Consider the following 20,648-nt stretch of genomic DNA (forward strand, 5'->3'; position numbering starts at 1 on the left):
TCCTTCCCATCCAAACCATGCCATGATCCCACGATTCCATGATTTGAGTGGAGACATCAAAATGTCCTCCCCAGCCAGGATTGCTTTGCATGTCTCTACATCTTGGTGCCTCTGCACCTTGAAAAATCTGTGCTGCTTGAGTTTCCTTTCTCCCCCCTCAAAAAGGATGCTGGGAAGCTGGAAAAGTATGAATGACAGGAATAAGGATGATGGAAGCAGTGGAACAGCACTAACATGAGAAGAGGGGAATTTGACTAAACTGCACACTTGAGCTGAAGAAAGAGGGAGGGAGTTCTGCACACAGACACGCTATAAGGAGATGAGCAGGCAACATTTATAATTTCATAGCACAAGATCCAGAGATTGTCTGAGCAAATGCCTGGCATGCAGGTTCACCAGCAGCCAGGAGCTTGGGAACAGTCAGCCTCAATCTCCCTTTTCTCTACATGTTTGTGAGTGATTTCATCAGAAAGGGAAAACTCCTCAGTGGGGTCTGTGCTGTCTTCCCAAGTTCCAATGAGCCTGCAGCAAAGCAGCAGAAGACCCATGCACAAAAATACCTCTTCAAGGCTTGACCCTGCCTTTGTATCAACTGGAATAAAGGGAAAACAGTGAAATGAGTCCTTCCTCCAACCTCAAATGCTGCTGAAACATTTCTGTAGGTCAGGTCAAGAGCAGTAAAAGTTTCCAAGATGGAAGCTCACAGTGGATAAAGGGCAAAGCTGCTGCCAGGGCTCCTGTGCTTTGTAGGTCTGAAACCTTCTCCTTTGCCCATCTGCTTTTTTAACTGGCAGAGCACTCTGTGTTTTCATCCTGAGGGCTGGGAAGGGCAGAGGGAGGAGGAGGAGGAGGAGAAATGGTGGGTTTGCAGCAGTGATTATTTGCTCTAGTGACAAGCTGTATTTGTCTTTGGGGAAAGGTGACTATTGCCTGCCTTTGTGTCATCAAGATTGATCCCAGAATGTTTAAAATAATAGGAAAAATGCATTGCCCATTGACTTCTCTGGGAGCAGCTTGCACAGTTCTGCAAGCAGATGGCATGATGTATATTAAATTATCACTTATGTCGGGGGGCTTATTTTAAGGATGGAAGTGTCGTCTCTTGGTATTTGTGCCAGAACTGTTCATCCCCAAATCAGGATTTTTGTATCCTTCCAGCCATCCTGGAAAATATTTGAAGGAACATGCCCTTCCCAAAGAGAGGTAAAAACAGCATCATCTTGTTCTTCTTTTGCATCATCCAATGAAAACCAAATCAACTTTAAAAATCTTTATGACAGAAAGGTCCAAATTGGTGTAAGCTGAACTAAAGACAAATGTCCCCCAGAATTCATTGTAAATCTCCTCCACTTGGGTGAAGGTTCACACTGACAAACAGTGACAACAGGAATAAGGACTGCAAACACGGCTGGTAAAGCCTAAGAAGTCTAAAGTAAATGCTGAGTCATCAACAATATTTATAACTTCCAACACTCAAAATAGAAGGTACCAAGGGACTACAATTACTGAGATATGACAAATGTTGAATTTTTATTCACAGCAGCTGCAGGACACTTGGTTGTCCAAGCACATTGCTGCTGAAAGTCACAGCCTTTGCTTAATCCATGGACAAGGGTTCTAAGTTATGCTCTGCTCATTTTGTCTGTGAAAATACTGCTGTTAACAGCCCCTAAAAGTTATGCCCAGTTTTGCAGTTCTCCATATCCCATCTCCCATCTTCTATTCCTCTCTCTAATCTGGTTTGATAAGAGTTCAATTCTCTGTGCCACTTGCCAACCCTCTCAGGCTCATTTTGGTGCCTTACACCCCATAATTGTCATGACACTATTCTGTGGATGGTCTGTACTTTCATACTCTTCATGTCCCTATTTCCAAACCAGTCTCACAATTCTACCCCATCACAATGAAAAAACAAATTCAATAAACAACACCTGCACCAGGCTCATTATGTCCTTCACAGAATCATAGAATAGTTTGGGTTGGTAGGAGCTTTTCAAAGGTCATCCAGTCCAGTCCCCTGCCATGGGCAGGGACACCTTCCACTAGACCAGGTTGCTCAGACCTCCATTTTGGGATGCTCTATCTCATTTGGAATGTAACCTCCTGGGGGTCAGAAGAGGTGAGAAAGTCCCATGGATTTCCCTGGGACTAAAATATCTATATACCGACAAAACTTCAATACCTGAGGATCTTTTATGTCTAAGGTCAGGCTGGACAGGACTTGGAGCAACCTGGGATAGTGGAAGGTGTTCCTGCACATGGCAGGGGGTGGAATTGGATGATCTTTCAGGTCCCTTCTAAACAAAATCATTCTGTGACTCAATGACCTGGACCTGTGTCTTACTGTAAGCACTGCACAGCAAGATCCAGTGTAGCAATTCCAATAAAGAATGGAATCAAAAGTCACTACAACCCATGGATGATTAAAGATAATCTAATGGGCATCAGATATATTTTACATATGCTGTTAATTTGTTTTCTTCCAAACAGAATATTACCTGGCATTTAATTTCCCTCAAGGACCAGATGCTGTCAGAAAATCTCCTGATATTTTTGTTTAAAGCCAGGAGGCATTTCAGGTGTCTCTTAATCCACTTTATTATGATTTTTTCAATGAAACCACCTCAAATACACAACCTTTCCATTTCCATCAGCACCTGAATGCATTTTGCCAAGCAGTGACAGGCTGCGCTGCAGATCTATTCCCAGAAGAGCCTCCTGTGTTGCAATTCCATAATCACTGTTATTGCTAGATGCCACAACAAAAACAGGGTATTTGTGGTCAAAACTCTAAACATTTCTCATGCCTTTAATGAAATACTAATTTTGCTTTATTTTTACATGTTTCCTTACGCAGGGAGATGAGGACACAGTTCACATTCCATAAAGATCACCTTCTTGGAGACCAGTAAATGCCTCATTTGCAGGATGTGCTGTTGCAGTGGAGGAAGGAGCCCACGAGAGGGCTCAGGGAAGCAGCCCTGGACCAGCATCCCTGGGAAGCTCCTGGGCAGGAAAAAGCAGGGCCTTGAGGGAAAGCTCATCTCTTCAATCATATTCACCTTAAAACATCTCATCTAGGGCAAGCCAATAAAAAAGCAGTCCAAACAACATCAGCTTTTATTACCACGGGTAGTATCACGCATGTATTTTTAATCTTTTGCCTGTGTATTTCTTACAAACTTTATTAATCCTGGGAATGCTGCTGCAGGGAATATACGATGGCACTTAGAGCTGATGAAGCTCCCTCTCGGTTTTATGGTGTCGGCACAGCAGGCTCCGCTCAGCACCACATGAGCACATTTATAAAAAGCTTATTACAGCACATAGCACAAGAGTTGTTTATTTTTTTTTTTTTTTAATTTTTTTTAAACTGGGAAACCAGCACCATTAAATCAGATTATTTTCTTTAGCAGGGCAGTGTAAACAACTCTGACATTTGTTTTTATAAAGTCATCAGCGCCACTGAACACAAACCAGCACCCACTGATGAAGCCAAGGCAATGCATTTAAAACCACCACCAGAGCATGGGTGTGAGCCTTAATTTTCCACCAAAAAATACAACTGATTGCTTTTTTTTTTTTTTTAAATATCATTCTTTACAATGGGAGATACAAAGGAAACCCAGCTATTCACCATCCCCTCGTATTTTCAAGCTCAATCCCACCAGTACCTCCAGCAGAGCAGTTGCCTTGGTGAAATGTTACCCCAAAGTTAACAGTTTATCTGTTTTCACGCTTATCTCTTCACTAATGATAATTTAATATCATGCTTATTTCTTCACTAATGGTAATTTAAGTAAATGAAAGTCATTAACATACTTCAGCCACTTGCTTGTGAATGGACTTTGGACTTTCAGTGATTAAAAACAAGTATTTGAGCAAATAGGAATTTGGGGTTCAGAAAGAAAAAAGGGTTTTAGTAAGGGAGGGATGAAATATTGAAGACTATGATATCAATATGGAAAATCTGGAGTGGGGAATGTAAAATGCTACTTAGGATGGAGAATGTGAAGGATTTTGTGCTAAAGTGTCAATTTATTTTGGAATTGTTATATATACAATATTTTTATGGGGTTAAAATTTGCTTTAAAAGTCTTCAATTTTTCCTAGTTAAATAAAAAAATGTTCACAAAGTCAGTCCTGCAAAAACAAAGCTCAGGGTGATAAAACCATAGAAACCCCAAAGCGAACGGAATCAAAAATATTGAGAAATTTCTTACCAAAATTATAATTTTACAAAAAAAAGCACTGTGTCATGATGACACAAGCTAGTGAAATCTGTATTAAAATGTCAGATTTTAGGCAAGAACACTGCCAGTGACCATCTAACCTGATGTACAGAGCACTGGCCACTTGATGGACCCTAGAATTTGTCCTCTCCTGAAAATGACCGACAGAGTATTCTGCAGCACAGTGGGAAATCTTGATTTTAAAGCTGCAGAGCCAAGCCTCAGCTGCTTGGAATTCAATCCTAGGAAATCCACGGAGCTGTGAGAAGCCATACTGTTGAAGGAGATCTCTGCTAAAGCTGGGGGTACCTGGTTGCAAAGTGTGAATTCTGACCTCAGGCAGATGGGCCACCAGAATGCAGGTGCCTGACACAGAATCATGGAATGGCTTGGGTTGGAAAGGGCCTAAAGCTCACCCCATTCCACCCCTGTCCCTGGGCAGGGACGTCTTCCACCAGACCAGTTTGCTCCAAAGCACATCCAACCTGGCCTTGGACACTTCCAGGGATGGGGCAGCCACAACCTGGGATTGTGTGGTGATAAAAGTGTAACCTGAACTCCAGTGAAGGGAAGAGAGAACCAAAGGTTCTCCCTGCAGAGAGCTTGAGCTGTATTAGCATTTCCTCCCTCATTGCTACAGTGCCATGGAAAAATAAAGAACCTGTGTGAAGAGACTGTTTGTATCCTGTGTTTTCATCTTCTGCCTGGCACATATGGTAGACTGTACTCCATGAAATTGCCCATTGTTTTTGGCATCCCTCTGTAAATCCCAAATCACTGCATTATCCTGAGGTACAGTGCTGATGACTCTTCTATGTCAGTTCCATTTTTAGGATAATTTATGTAGCTTAATCTCTATCTCAATGCTCATCTAGATCCCAAATGGAAGGCGGATGAATGACTGATTAATCTTCCCTCCTCTCTCTAGAAACCATCTCACGTCGATCCTTTACTGTGTTATCATCTTTGCTGTCCTTCTGGGGCAACAGATACAGCTGCTGATAAAGAATTCATGTTTCCAAAAAGAACTGTGGCACTAAAAGTCTCTGGGTCCCTTAATTGAAAACCCTTAGAACCAGTTTGTGGCTTTTTTGCTGAAACTGGGAAACCGACTTATGTGCCCTGGTGAAAATTTGGGTTTTTTCAAAGATCTTGTTATCTGACCAATCACAAAATGTGATTGCAATGAGGTACCCATCATGGGGTTGCTGTGTTTATAGAGATATAATATCAGCATCAATCCTGAGCTCTCTTATGTACTGAGGCATAGGGTGGAGATATGCCAGAGGTGCTTTAGGTTGGATATAAGGAGCATTTGGTCAACACTCTCAGGGATGCACAGGGTGGGATTGGATCAATAATCCTGGTGGGTCCCTTAAATCTCAGGATGTTCTGTAATTCCAACTCTGTGGGTCACTCTTTCTCTCCCCAACAAGAGCTGGCAGAATTGTTGTAGGTGGGGCAGGACAAGAGGACCCCCAGCATTCCTGGCTGTGTGACAGAACAATGGGAACCCAAACATTGCAGCCCTGGAGAGGTTCCAAGAGCAGAGTCCAGACCATGGTCCAGTCAACAGAGCTGACCAGCCAGAGACCCTGAGTGACCATGGTCCTGTCAGCTCTGCGGCACCGCTGCGGCAGCCGGAGCTCCCCCATGGCCCAGCTCCTGCAGCCCCTGCTCTCCCCCAGGGCCTCCTGCAGCACAGGTAGGGCCTGATCCTGAATGCAGCAGCCCAGGGATGCACTGTGGGGACATTCCCAGCCCTTCCTGCCTTGACCCTCTCCCTCCCCCTCCTCCTCAGTGCCCTCAGTGTCTGACCCCCAGCTTGAGCAGCAACCTCCCACAGGATCAGCCAAGCCCCCCGCAGCCCTGTGCCCTGGCCAGCTGTGGCCCGTGGGCTCAGCAGGGCACGGCCAGCACCCCTGGCCTTGCCTGAGCCACATCTGCCCAGGGCAGACCTCTGAGAGCTCCTCTGCCAGGCCCCGTGTGCCCTGGGTGATCCCGGATGTGTCCCCATGCCCCCATGGACTCTGCAGGCACCGGTGGTGGCACCAGCCCCATGTGCAAAACCGCCCAGCTCTGGCTGCCTGGGAAGGTGCCCCTCGCTGAACAGCGTTCCAAAGTCATGCTGAGCACAGAGCATGGCAGGATCTCAGGCAGGAAACATCAGGAGCCACAGCAGGATGCAGGGACAGACGTGCCACCACCCCAGGGCAGCGTGTCCACACGTGGCATCAGGCTGGAAAGGTGAGGGAAGAAGAGGGAGAAGGACCCTCTGCCCAGAGCTGACAGCAAGCTCAAGGCTCCCACAGGCAGAGCTGGAGCAGAAATGTAGGATTAGGCCTTTTGAGGGTTCACATCATTTAGGGCTGGAGGAAGGCTGGTTTTGATGTTATAACTATAGATGTAGGTGTAGATGTAGCTGTAGAAGATGTTGTTCACTGTTCTCCTTTTCCATGAAAACAATTTCATCCATAACCTGTCTGTGTCTGCATGCAATGGGAAGGGAGTGCAGAGGGCTCCAAGAAATGGCAGCCAAGAGGTGCAATAGCATCGCTGAGCCCCACAGCAGAGCCACCAAGCCCCAGAGGGCACCAAGAAGTCCCCAGGCCTGAGTGATTGCCAGCAGTGCAGCAGTCCTGGAGCAGGACTGCCCTGGGCCCTTCCCCAGAGGAAGTAGCCAGGTTGCCAGGACAGGTGGGGCCATGCCAGACTCATGGACACAGCCTTGTGCCCAAAGCAGCCCTGGGTACAGTCCTCCCTCCTTGGGGTTTTAGGTTCTTCCCCTTGAGGGTGGTCGGGCACTGGAACAGCTCCCCAGGGAAGGGTCATGGCCCCAAGGCTGCTGGAGCTCCAGGAGCATTTGGACAATGCTCTCAGGGATGCACAGGGTGGGATTGTTGGGGTGTCTGGGCAGGGCCAAGAGCTGAACTCAATGACTGTTTTTGAATCCCTTCCAACTGAGGATATTCTGTGATTCTGTGATTCACTATCTGACAGTTTTATCAGCTATGGAGAAGAACTGGGAAAATGATGTCTGTCAGCAGCTGAGGAGAAGCTGCAGGAGCAATAGCAACAAAGACAAGGGATTGGAACAAGCCTAGATTAGTGATTTAATCGGTGACAAGGTCTAGGCACAGAACTCAATTTTCTACATATCTGCCATAATCTCCTTTATATTTCTCTACTTTGGTAATCAATTCCTTTGGGAGCCCTCGAGAAGTCACAGCAGTGTATCTGTGAGGCTGGAAGGTCTAATACTGCTCTTGGACAGATTATGGCACATCCAACCAGATTACTCTGGCACTTGCTTGGTCTCAGCAGCACCAGAATGGTGAATTCCTTACTCACATCTTCATCAAAGAGGGAAAAAAAAATCAGGAAATACGTCACTCGAAAACCTGAACAGCGTCCAGAGATGTGCAATGACTTAAGAGAATTAGAAAACATCCTTGACAGTGATGAACTCCCAGAGTCCTGTTTATCTTTTCTTGAGGGATGACTGCAGCCTGCAGCACAAAGTCTGGATAACAAAACCTGGATAAAAGCAATCTCTTCATTCCAGGGAAGATAAGCTAAGCTGTGACGGGTGGGAGCCAAAGCCAACCTAAAAATAAGCTGCATATTTTTAACAGTAATCAAGCACTGAATAATCCACTAAAGTCTGTGGAGGATCTTCTTTCACTGCATGTTTTCAGACAAAAAAAGAGATTGCTTTTCCAGGAGATGCACACTGCAGCACAAACCTGCCTTCCAAATCTCTGTATTTCCACGGAGATGGCCACAAAGGGCTTTATCAGTTTCAAGATACGACAGATTTTGTTACACGGGAAAAATGCATCTATTCCAAACCACAAAGACTAGGAAATTTAACTCTGATGGATTATATATAGGAAATGTCAGGTCCTGGAAAAAAATTGTGTTGATTTTGAGCAAGTTCCTAGGACTGGATGAGTAGGAATTTGCACAAAGCCCTGGCTGAAAGGAGAGAGGTAAGCCCACGTCCCATTTTTTCCTGCTCTTTCTCTCTCTCCTCTCTTTTTCCACCTTCACGGAAAATTTTTAGCATCTGCTATAAAATTGCTGTGCTGGGAATACTGTGATAATTACATGGGAATGTAAGCACTGTGTAGGTGCCATAATCCAGGCTTCTTTTCCTGATCTATTTCTTAATTCAGTGTGTTAGTACATGGAAAGTCTATGTTTAAGTGTGAAGCATAATACACCATAAATAAAAAAATAATCACGTTCTACTGCTTGCTGGTAGAGGTAAAAAAATAAGAAAACTTTAAATGAAGTTAGAGTGTAATTTTCAGAGTCTCTCACCCAGACCTCACCCTCTGCAACAAGAGGAGGGGATAGCCCACACTTTCCTGAAATATAAGCAGGATTTATCTAATTTAAACAGTCTTCTGTTTCCATGGAATCAACAAGCACTAAACCCGTGTGAAAATCAGTTTTTATTTGTTAAGTGGCACGGTGGCTTATTACCATTTAATACTTGGGATTCAGTGACAAGTCAGGGACAGGTCGCGTGAAGTGCCACGCAAACAGGGAACGCCAGGCTGATTCCTGCCCCCAAGAGCTGTAATTTTCCAGCATCAGCAGCCCTGCTGTCACTGCTCTGGATCCCAATCCTCTGCTGTTTTCAGCCTCACGAACAAAGCAGCTCGACTGGGTGATGGGTGACGAAGCAATTTTTCCTGGAGGAATGAATGCACTGGAAAGGGCACCCATGATTTAGGGAATACACAGAGTACCAACACTCGAGGACAGCACGTTCAGCCAGCATCACTGGAGTGGAGGCAAGGCTGGCTTTTCAGCAGCTGGAATTTCGGAGCACATCAGGGCTCTGGAACACCTCAGCCACTTCACCTGTGAGGCTGAGCAGCCAAACACAAGCCTGTTTTTCTGCCCCTTACCTGTGACTGCCCTCAGTTCACGCAGGAAAGATGGCAATGAAAACAAAACTGGCCACTAAGAGGCAAAAAAAAAAAAAATCAAGCTTGCAGGTGAAGACATTAATTCTGAGGGGAAAATTCCATTGCCATCCATTGTGACACTGAGCAGTGCATTTCTTAGGAACATGCTGGCAGAGAGGTGTGGTGAAAATGAAGAGATGGGCAGTGTAAAACCAGGGGATGTCATCATCTTTAGTGGTTTCTTACAAAGAAAGAACTGGGAATTGACACCGTGACCATAATGAGAGAGTAACTAATTAGGTAAACACGTTTCAAATGAAATTCACACTTTGTTATTGAGCATTTCTGGTTGTTACTGACTTGTACTCTCAAAACATCACAGTTATTTATCACAATCATCTCTATTCTCACTCATTATTCAATGGATTTTCTCCAGGTTATTACAAGATATTTTTTCAGGTCACCTGAGATCCTCTCCAGTTCTGACCTCAGTAATTTTACTTACCATTAATTAGAAATTTTGTTCATGTAAAAACCCTTGAAAAATTGACTGCAATCTTGGGACTACTGTGTTCAAAGAGGATTTGGTTCACCTTTCAAACCCAAAACAGGGAACCTGAAAGCTGAGGTGGGACAGTTCTGTTTCTCCTGTTTCTGTCTGAATTTTTAATTTGGAAGAAAACCTGACTCCTAAAACATGATTTTCTCACGCCTCTAGATTGCTTCAAGAGCACCTGGGAATTCTCAATATTGCTGTAAATATCCAACACCTTTATATATATGAATTAAATTATAGGATTTAGGAGTATCCATGTAAAACCCAGCTTGATTATAAACTAAATGGAACTGCATCTGTCATAGATAATTTTTTGAGAGAATTACCTGATCTTCCTCTCAGACTAGGCATTAGTCTGTTTTTTTCATCATCTTCTCTCTATTCAGTCAACAACCCAAACTTTTCAAAACCCTCCAGATGAATTTTGTAAACAATTAATATCCTGTTTCTTGTGTAGTCCAGTGGAAGTGTCCCTGCCCCTGGCAGGGGAGTGGAATGACATAAACTTTAAGGTCCCTTTCAACCCAAATCATTCTACGATTGTATGAATATGCACTGTATTACCCGCAAAACCACATCGGGTATTTTCCACAAGCACTCACAATGTGATCACTTTTTATGTTTTTATTGCAAACATAGGTGCAGAAAATTCTCCCTGGAGATTTATGTTATTTGGAACATATTCACTGAAAAAAATACTCTGCAAAACTGGGACGATACACGTTGGCTAAACACAACACAGGAGACTCCAGGAGACTGTCAACCAGGAAGAACATGGAAAAAAATTAAAAACGTATATATATATATATATATATATATATATATATATATATAAGCTTATTTCCAACCCCCAATAATATATATATATATTATATATATATATTATATAAATAAATAAATAAATAAATATATATATATTATTGGGGGTTGGAAATAAGCTTAAATGCCTCTTCCAACCCAAACCACTCTGGTAATTGTACAAATAAAACACATTACTGCATAAAAGGAACGTGTAGCGTGTTTTCTTAAATGACTCTGCAAAAGCCCCTCCAAAACCCATAGTGTGGGCAGGCCACAAGGTGGATGTGACACGAAGGAGGATATGAGGCGGAGGCGAAGTTGACTCCATGAGGGTCCCAAAACTTTGGGAACAACGCCGCGGGCAGACTTCAGAGCAAGCAGCGTTCCACAGAGGTGCTTCCCAGGAACGCGGCCGAGCGGGCAGAGCCCATGGAAAGGGATATTTCGGGATAAAGAGTCACCGAGGACACTCGGGGCGCTCCCTGGAGGGAGCCGCGCTGCCTCGCCTCGCCTCGCCTCGCCGCCCGGCAGGGGGCGCGCTCCCCGCCCCTCCCTCCCGGGGCTCCCTCCTCCCCCGCCCAGCGGGCGATGTCGCCGCGCCACCGCCTCCACCTCCTGCTCTTCCTCCGCACCCTCCACGGCTCCGCCTTCGGCATGGGCGACTGGGCCTCCCGCCTGCCGCAGGCGGGCGAAGCGCTGCCCGGCAGGACCCAGCGCATGGCGGTGCCAGGTGAGTGCGAACTGCGCTTCCCGCCTCTCCTTCCCCGCACCCCCGCCCCCGCCGCCTCAGCCGCGCGCCCCTTCCCCGCACACCGCGTGCGCATGCGCGGTGCTCTGGTGGCGGCGGCGGCGGCGGGGGCGGGGGCGGGGCCGACGCGGCGCGTGCGCGCTGAGGGGCGGGGCGGGGGCGCGGGGAGGAACATGGCGGCGGCGGGGAGGGGGTGCGCGCCGTGAGGGGCGGACGGGGTCCGGGGGGTAAATGTGCCTCGGGAAGGGGTTTGTGTCGAGGTTCGCTCGCGCAGTGATGTTTCTTGTGTGCCGTAAGAACAGGGGTGGACGGGTTGTTGGAGCAGCTGGCGAGCGCGGCTCCTGTTGGCCCAGAGAAGCTGTGGCTGCCCCGTCACTGGAAGTGTCCAAGGCCAAGTTGGATGGAGCTTGGAGCAACCTGGGATAGTGGAAGGTGGCCCTGCCCGTGGCAGAGGGGTGGAACTGGGTGAGGTTTAAGATGCCTTTCCACCCAAAACCATCCTGTGATTATTTTCCACTATTGCTCTTGGCTGTCTATGAATTTCCTCTTTTATTTTTTTTCACTGAAGCCAGCAACAGGGTTTTAAGCAGATTTCCTTAGCCCTTACTGTTTTTGTGAAATAATAATACTTAAAAATAAAACCATGACATGCTGTGTATCTTCTGTGGGTGTTCTAGGAAGAAATCCTTTCGTGTGAGGGTGATGAGGCCCTGGCACTGGTTTTCCAGAGAAACTGTGGCTGTTCCTGGATCCCTGGAAGTGTCCAAGGCCAGGTTGGAGCAGTGCTTGGAGCAGTCTGGGGTAGTGCATAGTGTCCCTGCTCATAGCAGGGGATGGAATGAGATGAGCTTTAAGGTCCTTTCCAACCCAAATAATTTTGTGATTCTGTTTGCAAACTGCTTTTAAGTTCTTAATAATTCTTCCTATTATTTTTCTCCTTTGAGTAGATGTGTGCTGTGAGGTAAGCAAACTGGCAACCCAGAATTAATGAATTTACTTTCTGACAGTTCTCCTAGGAACTGAAGGTGTTCCAAGATGACTGTCAGTGCTGTTCAGGAGGAATTTTAGTGGCACTGAGGTGCTCTAACACGTGTATTGGACAGTTCACATGTGAGGTATTTATTGAACAAGGTGTTATTTATATGTATCTTTGCTGCAGGCTCCTGTGGACCCTAACAAAGTATGAGAACTTTGGGCTTAAAATAAATACTTAAAATAAGTGCGTAAGTGCTGGTGGAAGAATTATAAATGGATGATGGCATAAGTCCAGTGGTCAAGAGGATAATAAAATCTTGCATGTTATAGATACTTAGTAAAAAGCTGAAGGTAGTGGTGAAATTAAAGGTAGCAGGAAGAACGTTATTTCTGCTGTAGAGATGGTGGACTCAGAGGAGGGGTGCAGAGGTGGGGTCTGTGCAAATACAGCAGTGAACCCCAGAGATTGCATCAACAGTAGCACGTTGCCTGGATTGAAGTGGCAGCTTCATGTTGGTTCTTGAGAAAACAGAAGACACACCCGGCTCATTTTATGCTGAGTAACTGCACAGGTAGAATAATTTTGGGCTGCTGTAGAAAAAGTATCCTCATAAGAGCAAGTACAATTAAAAAAAAAATGTTTTTCTGTGGCTAAATGCGGTATTATGTATGTAATAACAGCATGGTCCTCCAGTGAACTGTCAATCTTAAAATAAGATGTAAATTGCTCAGAAAAGAACGGCAATTAAAATTTAAGCTGATGATCAACTCAAGGCTGATTGACCTTGCAGACCCTTGCCATGTTATAATGTCTTTTGTGAGTCGGGAACAGAACTGGATCTGGTATTCCAGGTGAATTCTTACCAGTACAGCACAGAAGAGAGGAATTTTTCTTTTCTCTGCAGTCCAGAGTCACAGTTTGCGTTCTCTGTGAAAATGTGCACTGTGAGCACATTTAACCTGGCATCCAGCAGAACCACAGCTCCTTCCCAGCAGCTCTGAGATCATCTTGCTCTTGTTGTTGACCTCCCTGAGGTTTCTGTTGGTGTAGACCTGGAAATGTTCCAGGTCTCCTCGGATAAACCTCTGCTGTTTGCTGTGTCTGCTCTCGCTGTGTGTTTTAACGCTGCCCTCAGATCTGCTGAGCGTGTTTTCTGTCACATCACTCACTTTGCTGTTTCAGCTATGGAATGATTCTGGCCCCAGCGTCAGCCCCTGGGGTCACCTGCTGCCCAGCAGACACGAAGGTATCGATCCCTGCCTTTGGAGGCTGCTGCTCCTGCCCATTTTTGACATGCGGGGCTACATGGGCTACAGCCACTGCTCTGCCTTGCTCTGCAGAGCCATCATTTCAGCCTACAAGGGCAGCTCAGCTGGACAAGTGTGATTTGCCTTTGGTAAATGTATTGGTTATTCCTGATTACTTTCTTGTTCCCCAATTGGAAATAATTTCTAAGAGGGCGTTCTCCATGATATCTTCTGGGACTGAGCTGAAGCTGAGCATCCTATACCCCCTCAGTTCTGTTTTTCCCTTTCTTAAAAGCAATTGTTACTGTAGCCCAGTTCTCCTCATCAGAGATCCCCAGCCACTGTGGCTTTTTCATTATTTCTGATCCATTGCAATGTGCACCAGCAAACTTGGCCTCCCAACTCTGGAAAAACTCCATAGGGCTCCTTGGATTTAAACACATTTAGCTTCTTTAAGTAGCCATAGCCCATTTTTCCTCATGTTGTTTGGTGCTTTTCTTTATGACTGTACCAGCCTGGAGAGGTTTTGGAGCACTTGTTGTGTCTGGAGACTTGTGCAAAAGAGGTTTTGAGTACTTCATTCTTTTCTGTACATGCTTCTAGGCTGTCTCCTGTATGCATCAATTCACTTTGATTTTTTCTGAGCTTCTTTTTACTCCTGTAATTTTTGTGGATTCATTTCTTATTGCCATTAGTGTCCCCAGCTAGGCTGAACTCCAGCTTTGTCCTCCCTGATTCTGTGCCTGAATGCTGAGGTGGTGCTTTTCTTTGCCTCCTTTGTTTTTGGTGTCTGTATTTTAATCCATTAAGCAGCTCTGTGTTTCTGATGAAGTTCTCAGTTTTTCTATGTGATGTTTTGTTCCTTAACTCTCTTAGAAAGTTTTTTTTCCCAAATTCAGACTACCTTGAAGAGCCTTTTTCTCCCTCTGGCAGTCTCCCAAGGGCTTCTACCTCTCAGGGGCTGCAGCTCCTCTGAAGGGACTGTGGAGGGACAACTCCAATCTCTGCTCTCTGTGACCAGGGTCCAGGGAACAGCTGGGGCTGTGTCAGGTTTAGGTTGGATATCAGGGAAAGGTTCTTCCCCTAGAGGGTGTCGGGCCAGGGAATGGTGACATTCCCAAGGCTGCCAGAGCTCCAGGAGCATTTGGACAACACTCTCAGGGATGCACAGGGTGGGATTGTTAGAGTGTCCTGGGCAGGGTCAGGAGTTGGACTCAATGATCCTCGTGGGTCCTTTCCAGCTCAGGAGATTCTGTGATTCCATGATAATTCCCTATATAAGCCAGAGTTCTGCAAGTAGAAAATGCTAACTGGGTACCTTTCCAGCCTTCCTTTGGATCCCCATCTCCAGTCTTCTGGTTCCTGACAGGACTATTTCCCTCTGGAGCCCTGTGCTCTCAAGGAGTTGTGTTTCAGTAGAGTGCAGCTCCCCATCCAGTTTCTCTGTGCTAGGAAGGCTTTTTCCTACATCCTGCATAACCTGTTCTGATCCCTGCTCCAGCTGTGTGTGCTGTGCCCGGTCTCTGATTCTTGTCACATCAGAGGTCTGTGACCACACCTGGATATCCAGGTGAGCCAAGCTCTGCCTTAGGGTGCAGACACTGGAGGAAATGTTCTGCCAGAGCTTTCTGGACCTGCAGTGTCCATCCTCTTCACCTTCAGTGGTGTTAGCAGCCTTTTACTTTCCTAAGTGAAGAGCTGCAGAACATTTAGCTCCTTGTCACTTGGAGATCCCATTGATTTCCTGCTCCTCATCCTGATGGGATAAATCCTAATGGGATAAAACATCATTGGAGCTCCTTCCTTGTGCTGCAGCAACTGCGTCTGCCACACCAGAGCGCCCAAAAGTGAGGCTGCTGCCACTGCTGAGATCCCTGTGGAGGAGCACCAGGCTCTTCCCAGAATTCATCTGGAGGGAGGTTGAAGTTGCAGAGATGTTAGTGCACACTGAGGATCCAAGAAAATCATGCAGTTTGACCTGGATAAATCGCTCTGCATTAGCTGAAAGGAGTACAGACATTAGCAAACTTCACTTACTTTTTTTTGTAAGCAAGTTGAGTTTATCAGGTTTTGTACAAATTTCATAATCTGGGAATTAAAGTTTGTTGTGCACTTTTCTTTCCTTGCAATAGAGCATCTGCATTCATTTTTAAAATTACTTCTTTCATATCCTTGTATAATGGTGCAATAAGTTGTTGTGCTTTATAGTAAAAACACACATTATTTATTGCTTCTACCTTTCTAGTATAACTCAACTTTTCAGAGTTAATTTTAGTTTGATTGCTGCTGAAACATGGCTGTGTTTTCTGAGTGTTTGAGGATATATTGCTCACACTATTTAATGAACTATTTTATTTTATGACATGGTAGGAGCAGTAGTGAAGGAACCCTATGAATGTAGATGTTGAATAACATGCATACATATATATATATATATATACACACACACACAGTTTTTTTTTCCTGCTAGATATCCTGAGGTAGCAATGTGTAATAAATTAAAAGAATGTTTTTTCTACTGTTCCAAATGAGCAGTATCAGAATATCTTCTTACAAATCTGTAGTGACTTGACTTTTTTGAGGCAGAGAAAGTCCAGCTCATGGGTAGAGAGCTTCAGGATTGTTTTTTAAACCCATTAGGCCTCTCAGCTTTATAGCTAAAGATTAATAGAGCAGTAATTACAAATGTGAAGGAGGTCATGGTGAATTTTAGTCTGACCCTCTGTAAAAAAAAAAAAAAAAAAAAAAAAGCACAGCATTGCCATGAATTACTTCTTGCTTGAATCAGATCACGCTCTTTAAAGAAAATCACGCTCTTTAAAGAAAACATTGATTAGAAATGTCATTTGACAGAGAATCCACATGCTCTCCCTGTTAGTCTTTTTTTACCATTCTTAAGACACTGAAAAGAAATTATTGTGGTCAAACCAGTGGCTTGTGGTCTAGTACTTCCATTTGTCTCACCACCATGCTCACCATTAAACTCAAAATAAGGAATAAAATGAAAAATATTCCTGTTTATTTCCTTTACTGGTTGAAAGAATTTGTAATAATGAGAAAATACAAATTTTTTCAGATATGAATTCAGTATCACTGTATTTTAGGTCTAAAATAAAGATTCCTGAGATCATACCTCAGGACAAAACCTCAAAATAAAGTTCATCTTAAGGTTTAGGAAGAATTGTTTCTTCAAATTTTCCACCACTTTGTTTATGTGGTACAATTCTTCATAATGAATTAATTAGTTGTCCATTTTTATTGAGATTGTATGAAATATGGGCCAAAAAAGAAAAGACTTGATTTTCATTGCAGTTCAGTGGAGTGTGTTGAGTAACAATGTCATATGTGGTTTAGCATTTTCCAAATTGCAATTTACCTTTCTAACTCAAGAAGAGTCAATTACTTATTTCTTCATTCTAGGAGACAGTCTTTGCCTCAAACATACTCAAGCCATCAATTTCCATAAATTATTAAATTTCATTACAATTTTGTTGTGTATGCCAAGATTGAAAGCAGAATGCACAGCAGAGAAACACCTCACCCCAGTGATTGTTTATTATCTGAAAAGACTTCTCAAATTTATGTTTACAACTTCTTTACAGGTACATCCAGGATGAATTTCCTTGGAAATCCTGCCTATCATGCCTTTTTTTTAAGTTCTCTTAATTTTTTTTTTGGTGTGCTTTGTCAGGTAATTATATTCACATACTAAACACCTAATTTTCAAGCCAACTGTACAGCTGTAAATATTGTGCTGTCGTTGGAAAAACAGGAATTACTTTTAAGCCTCCCCTCCCATTGCATTTTACATTTTGGAAGGTGCTGCAAGGAGTAGCAAAGATATAAGTCAATATAAAGAGATTTTTTTTGCTGTTGTTTGCATGTGCTTTTTTTGCTCTTGGCAGCTGGAAAACAACAACCCAGAGGAAGTGAACAGGCACAGAGGATGCTGGAGAGATGGAAAGCATACAGGAAATTTGTTTACAGAGCTGCACATCCAGCTGCCAAATGCTGCTTTTGAGGTGGAATAACCTTGATGGAATCACCCTGCGCTTACTTACCACCTCTCACTACATCCCAAGAGAAAGGGTGACATCATTCATCACTGAACCCCTCAAAAAATACAGCAAAAAAGTGGAAAAAAAAAAGTCTTGTTGTTTGAGTCCCTGGAGTTCCTGGAGCTCTGCTTAGCATGCGGCTCACAGCCGGGGGGTGCGGAGGAAGCGCTCCCGGGGCTTCTCCTGGCAACAGCCTGGGTTGCTGGGAGACAGCAGCACCTAAATGGGGAGAAACTTCACCCAACTGGCAGCCCTGTGCATCCAAATGAGGCTTGGTGGAGGCTTTTCGTGCTGATGCTGTAATTTCCCTCTCCGAAATGAAAAAGGAATCCAGAGGATCTTTACCTAGAGGGCTGTGTGTGGATGCTGCTCTGAGGGATCATTTAGGGTTGTGTAATAAAAGGGGATGATTATTCCTGGGTGAAGGTAGTTATGGTACACAGGGTTCAGGAGCTTCTCGTTGCTGCTGTTTTGAAAAGGGATGTAAATGTCTGAATTTGCCAAATTTGGGGTGTTAAACCTATCAGTTACGAGAGTTAAACACAAGGTTGTATTTACTCAGGTCATTTTTCCTGACTAGGTAATATTTTCTCTGATTTTGTCTGAGTCCTGGGGTACATTTGGCTGCTTTGGCTGACTGTGTCCATTTATCTTTAGTACAGGACTGACCCTGCACTACACATTTAGGTAACGTTGTGCCCTGGATCCCACATGTTCCTCCATAATTAAGTGAATGTATATCCCAGGCACAGACATGGAATTAGGGTTCCCACTGCTTCTCTTTCCACAGCAGATCAGAGACTGTGGGGCAAACTTTACATTGCAGCTGGAACAGAGTGGGACAGAGCACTGGAAGGGGCTGGGTGGTGCTGTAGCAATACCCAGAGTTTGGCTGTCACAGGTAGAACAGGCACTGGTGTGTTTGGTTCATCAAAAGACGTTTAAATCAGGGAAATAGTACCCAAAATGCTGTTTTCTTCCACTGGCTGCAGGAGGGTCTGGTGACCAGTGCAGGGTCCACTGACCAGCTCCCATGGAGGTGTCTGTGTGATAAGCAGCCACAGACAGAGCTCTGGCTTTGCTGTATTAATGACCTGTCCACGTAGTTGATATTCAATATAAAGCCTTTAATTCTTTAGAAATTTATTTATTGCCTAGGGTCAAAAGCTGTATTTTTATTTAACTCTCTACACCAAATACCAGTTCACAGAATCAAAGTTTTTTCCTTTACTTTCTTTAATTTTCCTGGTTCATGCTCGTATACAATATTGCTAATAATGAAGGAAGGAATTTCCAAAGTTAGGTTATCCAAATGAGAATGAAGTTGTTTACACGTGGAACTGCAGAGATGCAGCATCTTTAGTTCCTTCAGAACACACAAGCAGTAAATAATAAAACTCCTCACTTTAATTGATTTGAGAGAAGATAAGTGCAGAATAGCCCTTAAGGCAGATTTAAGGTAGCTTGAATATTTCAGATACTAATTCCTGTGTCTTAGTCCTTCTCTGTTTCTTTGATATACAGTACTTCCTTTTGAATTTTTTCAGCTTTGAAAGCTTCTCTGGTTCAATTAATGTCTTCCTGTCAAATTTATTCCTTCAAATTACAGTGGTGTACATTGCTTAACTTCAGGTTTATGTACTTTGTATTGAATTTATTTTTACTTTGCAATCATTGAATTATTTGGCTTCCATGCTTATCTTTTAATTATTATGTATGGAATTTCTGTGATATGGATACATTTGATTATTGCACTTATTTTGTTGCAAATTTTTATGATCCGTATGAAACTTGCATTTAAATTTCCAGCACAATTAAAATAATGTACATAAATAAGCCCTTAGTACAAATCAGATGAAAACCTGTGCAATAAAACCCATCTCAATCCAGGGATGGTTATTGCAGTTTCTTGTGTATTGCTCGTAGTTAATTCCTGTTGCATATAATGCAAAATTGGAATTAGTGGAGATTGTTTGGGTCTTTATTTTGAAGATAAGATCTTATTTTCTGTTGAGAAATGTGGCCATGTAGATGATACCTGTATTTTTACTGTAGTTTGGGCTAGATTGCTCAGGAATTTGACTTTCTAGGAGCCTCCGGAGATGCTTTAAGGAATGCCCACATTTCAGGAATGGCTGAGAAACAGAACTCCAGCGGAAACCAATTTTTTTAGTGTCCTCGATGTCAGACAGAAATCCTTCATCTTGAGGATGTTTGTTTAGGCTTGAGGACTTCGGGGGTAGAGGTTTGGTGCCTGAGCCTCTGGCTCAAAACTTTGAGGAACCCAGTGAGGAATGAGAAGTGTTGTGCAAGGGACAAACAGTGGAAGTGTCCTTGTGTTTCTGACATTGCCCATCACCGTTTACAGGCTCAAAGTGTACTTTTTGGTTCATCAGACATTCAACTCCTGAAAATTTCATCCCAGAACTTCTAAAGTGGGAGCAGGAATTGAGAGAGTCCGGCACTGATGACTTAACAGGCTGAGGGAGGAGAAGGATGACTCCAGGCAGCCCTTGGTGGCACTGACAGGGACTGGTACTTGTGTATGGCAGAATGGGATCCCAGGATGATCCAGGTTGGAAGGGACTTCAGGAGATCACTGAGATTTGGATCAGTAGATTGGCAGCTGATCTGTTCCTCTTGGAGAGAAAATGTCTGTAATCATCTGCTCCTTCCAAATGTTGAGTTTACATTTTAAAAAATGGCAAAATTCCGAGTCAGGAATCAGTGGCTGATTTAGCAAACTGCAATAAGATTTCATCTAAGGTCACCAGAATCAAAATAACTGCACCAGAGATAATATTACAATATGTAGGGTCTATGTGGACTATTTATATTGCTTCTTTCTTTTATGTTCTCCCTTAAGGATTCTCCTTCTTACCTAAACAGGGATATGTAAACCTCCTTCTGCACTTACTGAGCTTGTCCTGGGGAGCAGAGATAAAATCTCATCTTGAAGAGGTTGCACTCAGGTGACTTCTAATAAAATACAAGCATAATAATGCTTCATTTCAGTAGGATCTTGAGTGACAATTTTCTGAGTTACCACTCAGAAAGGGAACAGGAAAGGGAAGAAATGAACAGGCAAACCCAATGTAGAGGGTGGAT

The 20,648-nt window shown here is 43.9% G+C and overlaps 2 protein-coding genes across 2 annotated transcripts in view; both read left to right on the forward strand.

Annotated features, from left to right (window-relative positions):
• The window catches only part of LOC137470132 (serine protease 55-like), a 371,058-nt gene that overhangs the window by 114,069 nt on the left and 236,341 nt on the right, over positions 1 to 20,648 (forward strand). The window lies entirely within an intron of this gene.
• Positions 11,062 to 20,648, forward strand: part of MSRA (methionine sulfoxide reductase A) — a 227,574-nt gene continuing 217,987 nt past the window's right edge. Inside the window, exon 1 of the mRNA XM_068183173.1 lies at positions 11,062 to 11,241. Coding sequence (XP_068039274.1) covers positions 11,100 to 11,241 — 142 coding nt within the window. The 5' untranslated portion in view covers positions 11,062 to 11,099. The remainder of the gene's footprint in view (positions 11,242 to 20,648) is intronic.

This window comes from Anomalospiza imberbis, chromosome 3, assembly GCF_031753505.1.
Source record: "Anomalospiza imberbis isolate Cuckoo-Finch-1a 21T00152 chromosome 3, ASM3175350v1, whole genome shotgun sequence".
Lineage (NCBI taxonomy): Eukaryota > Metazoa > Chordata > Aves > Passeriformes > Viduidae > Anomalospiza > Anomalospiza imberbis.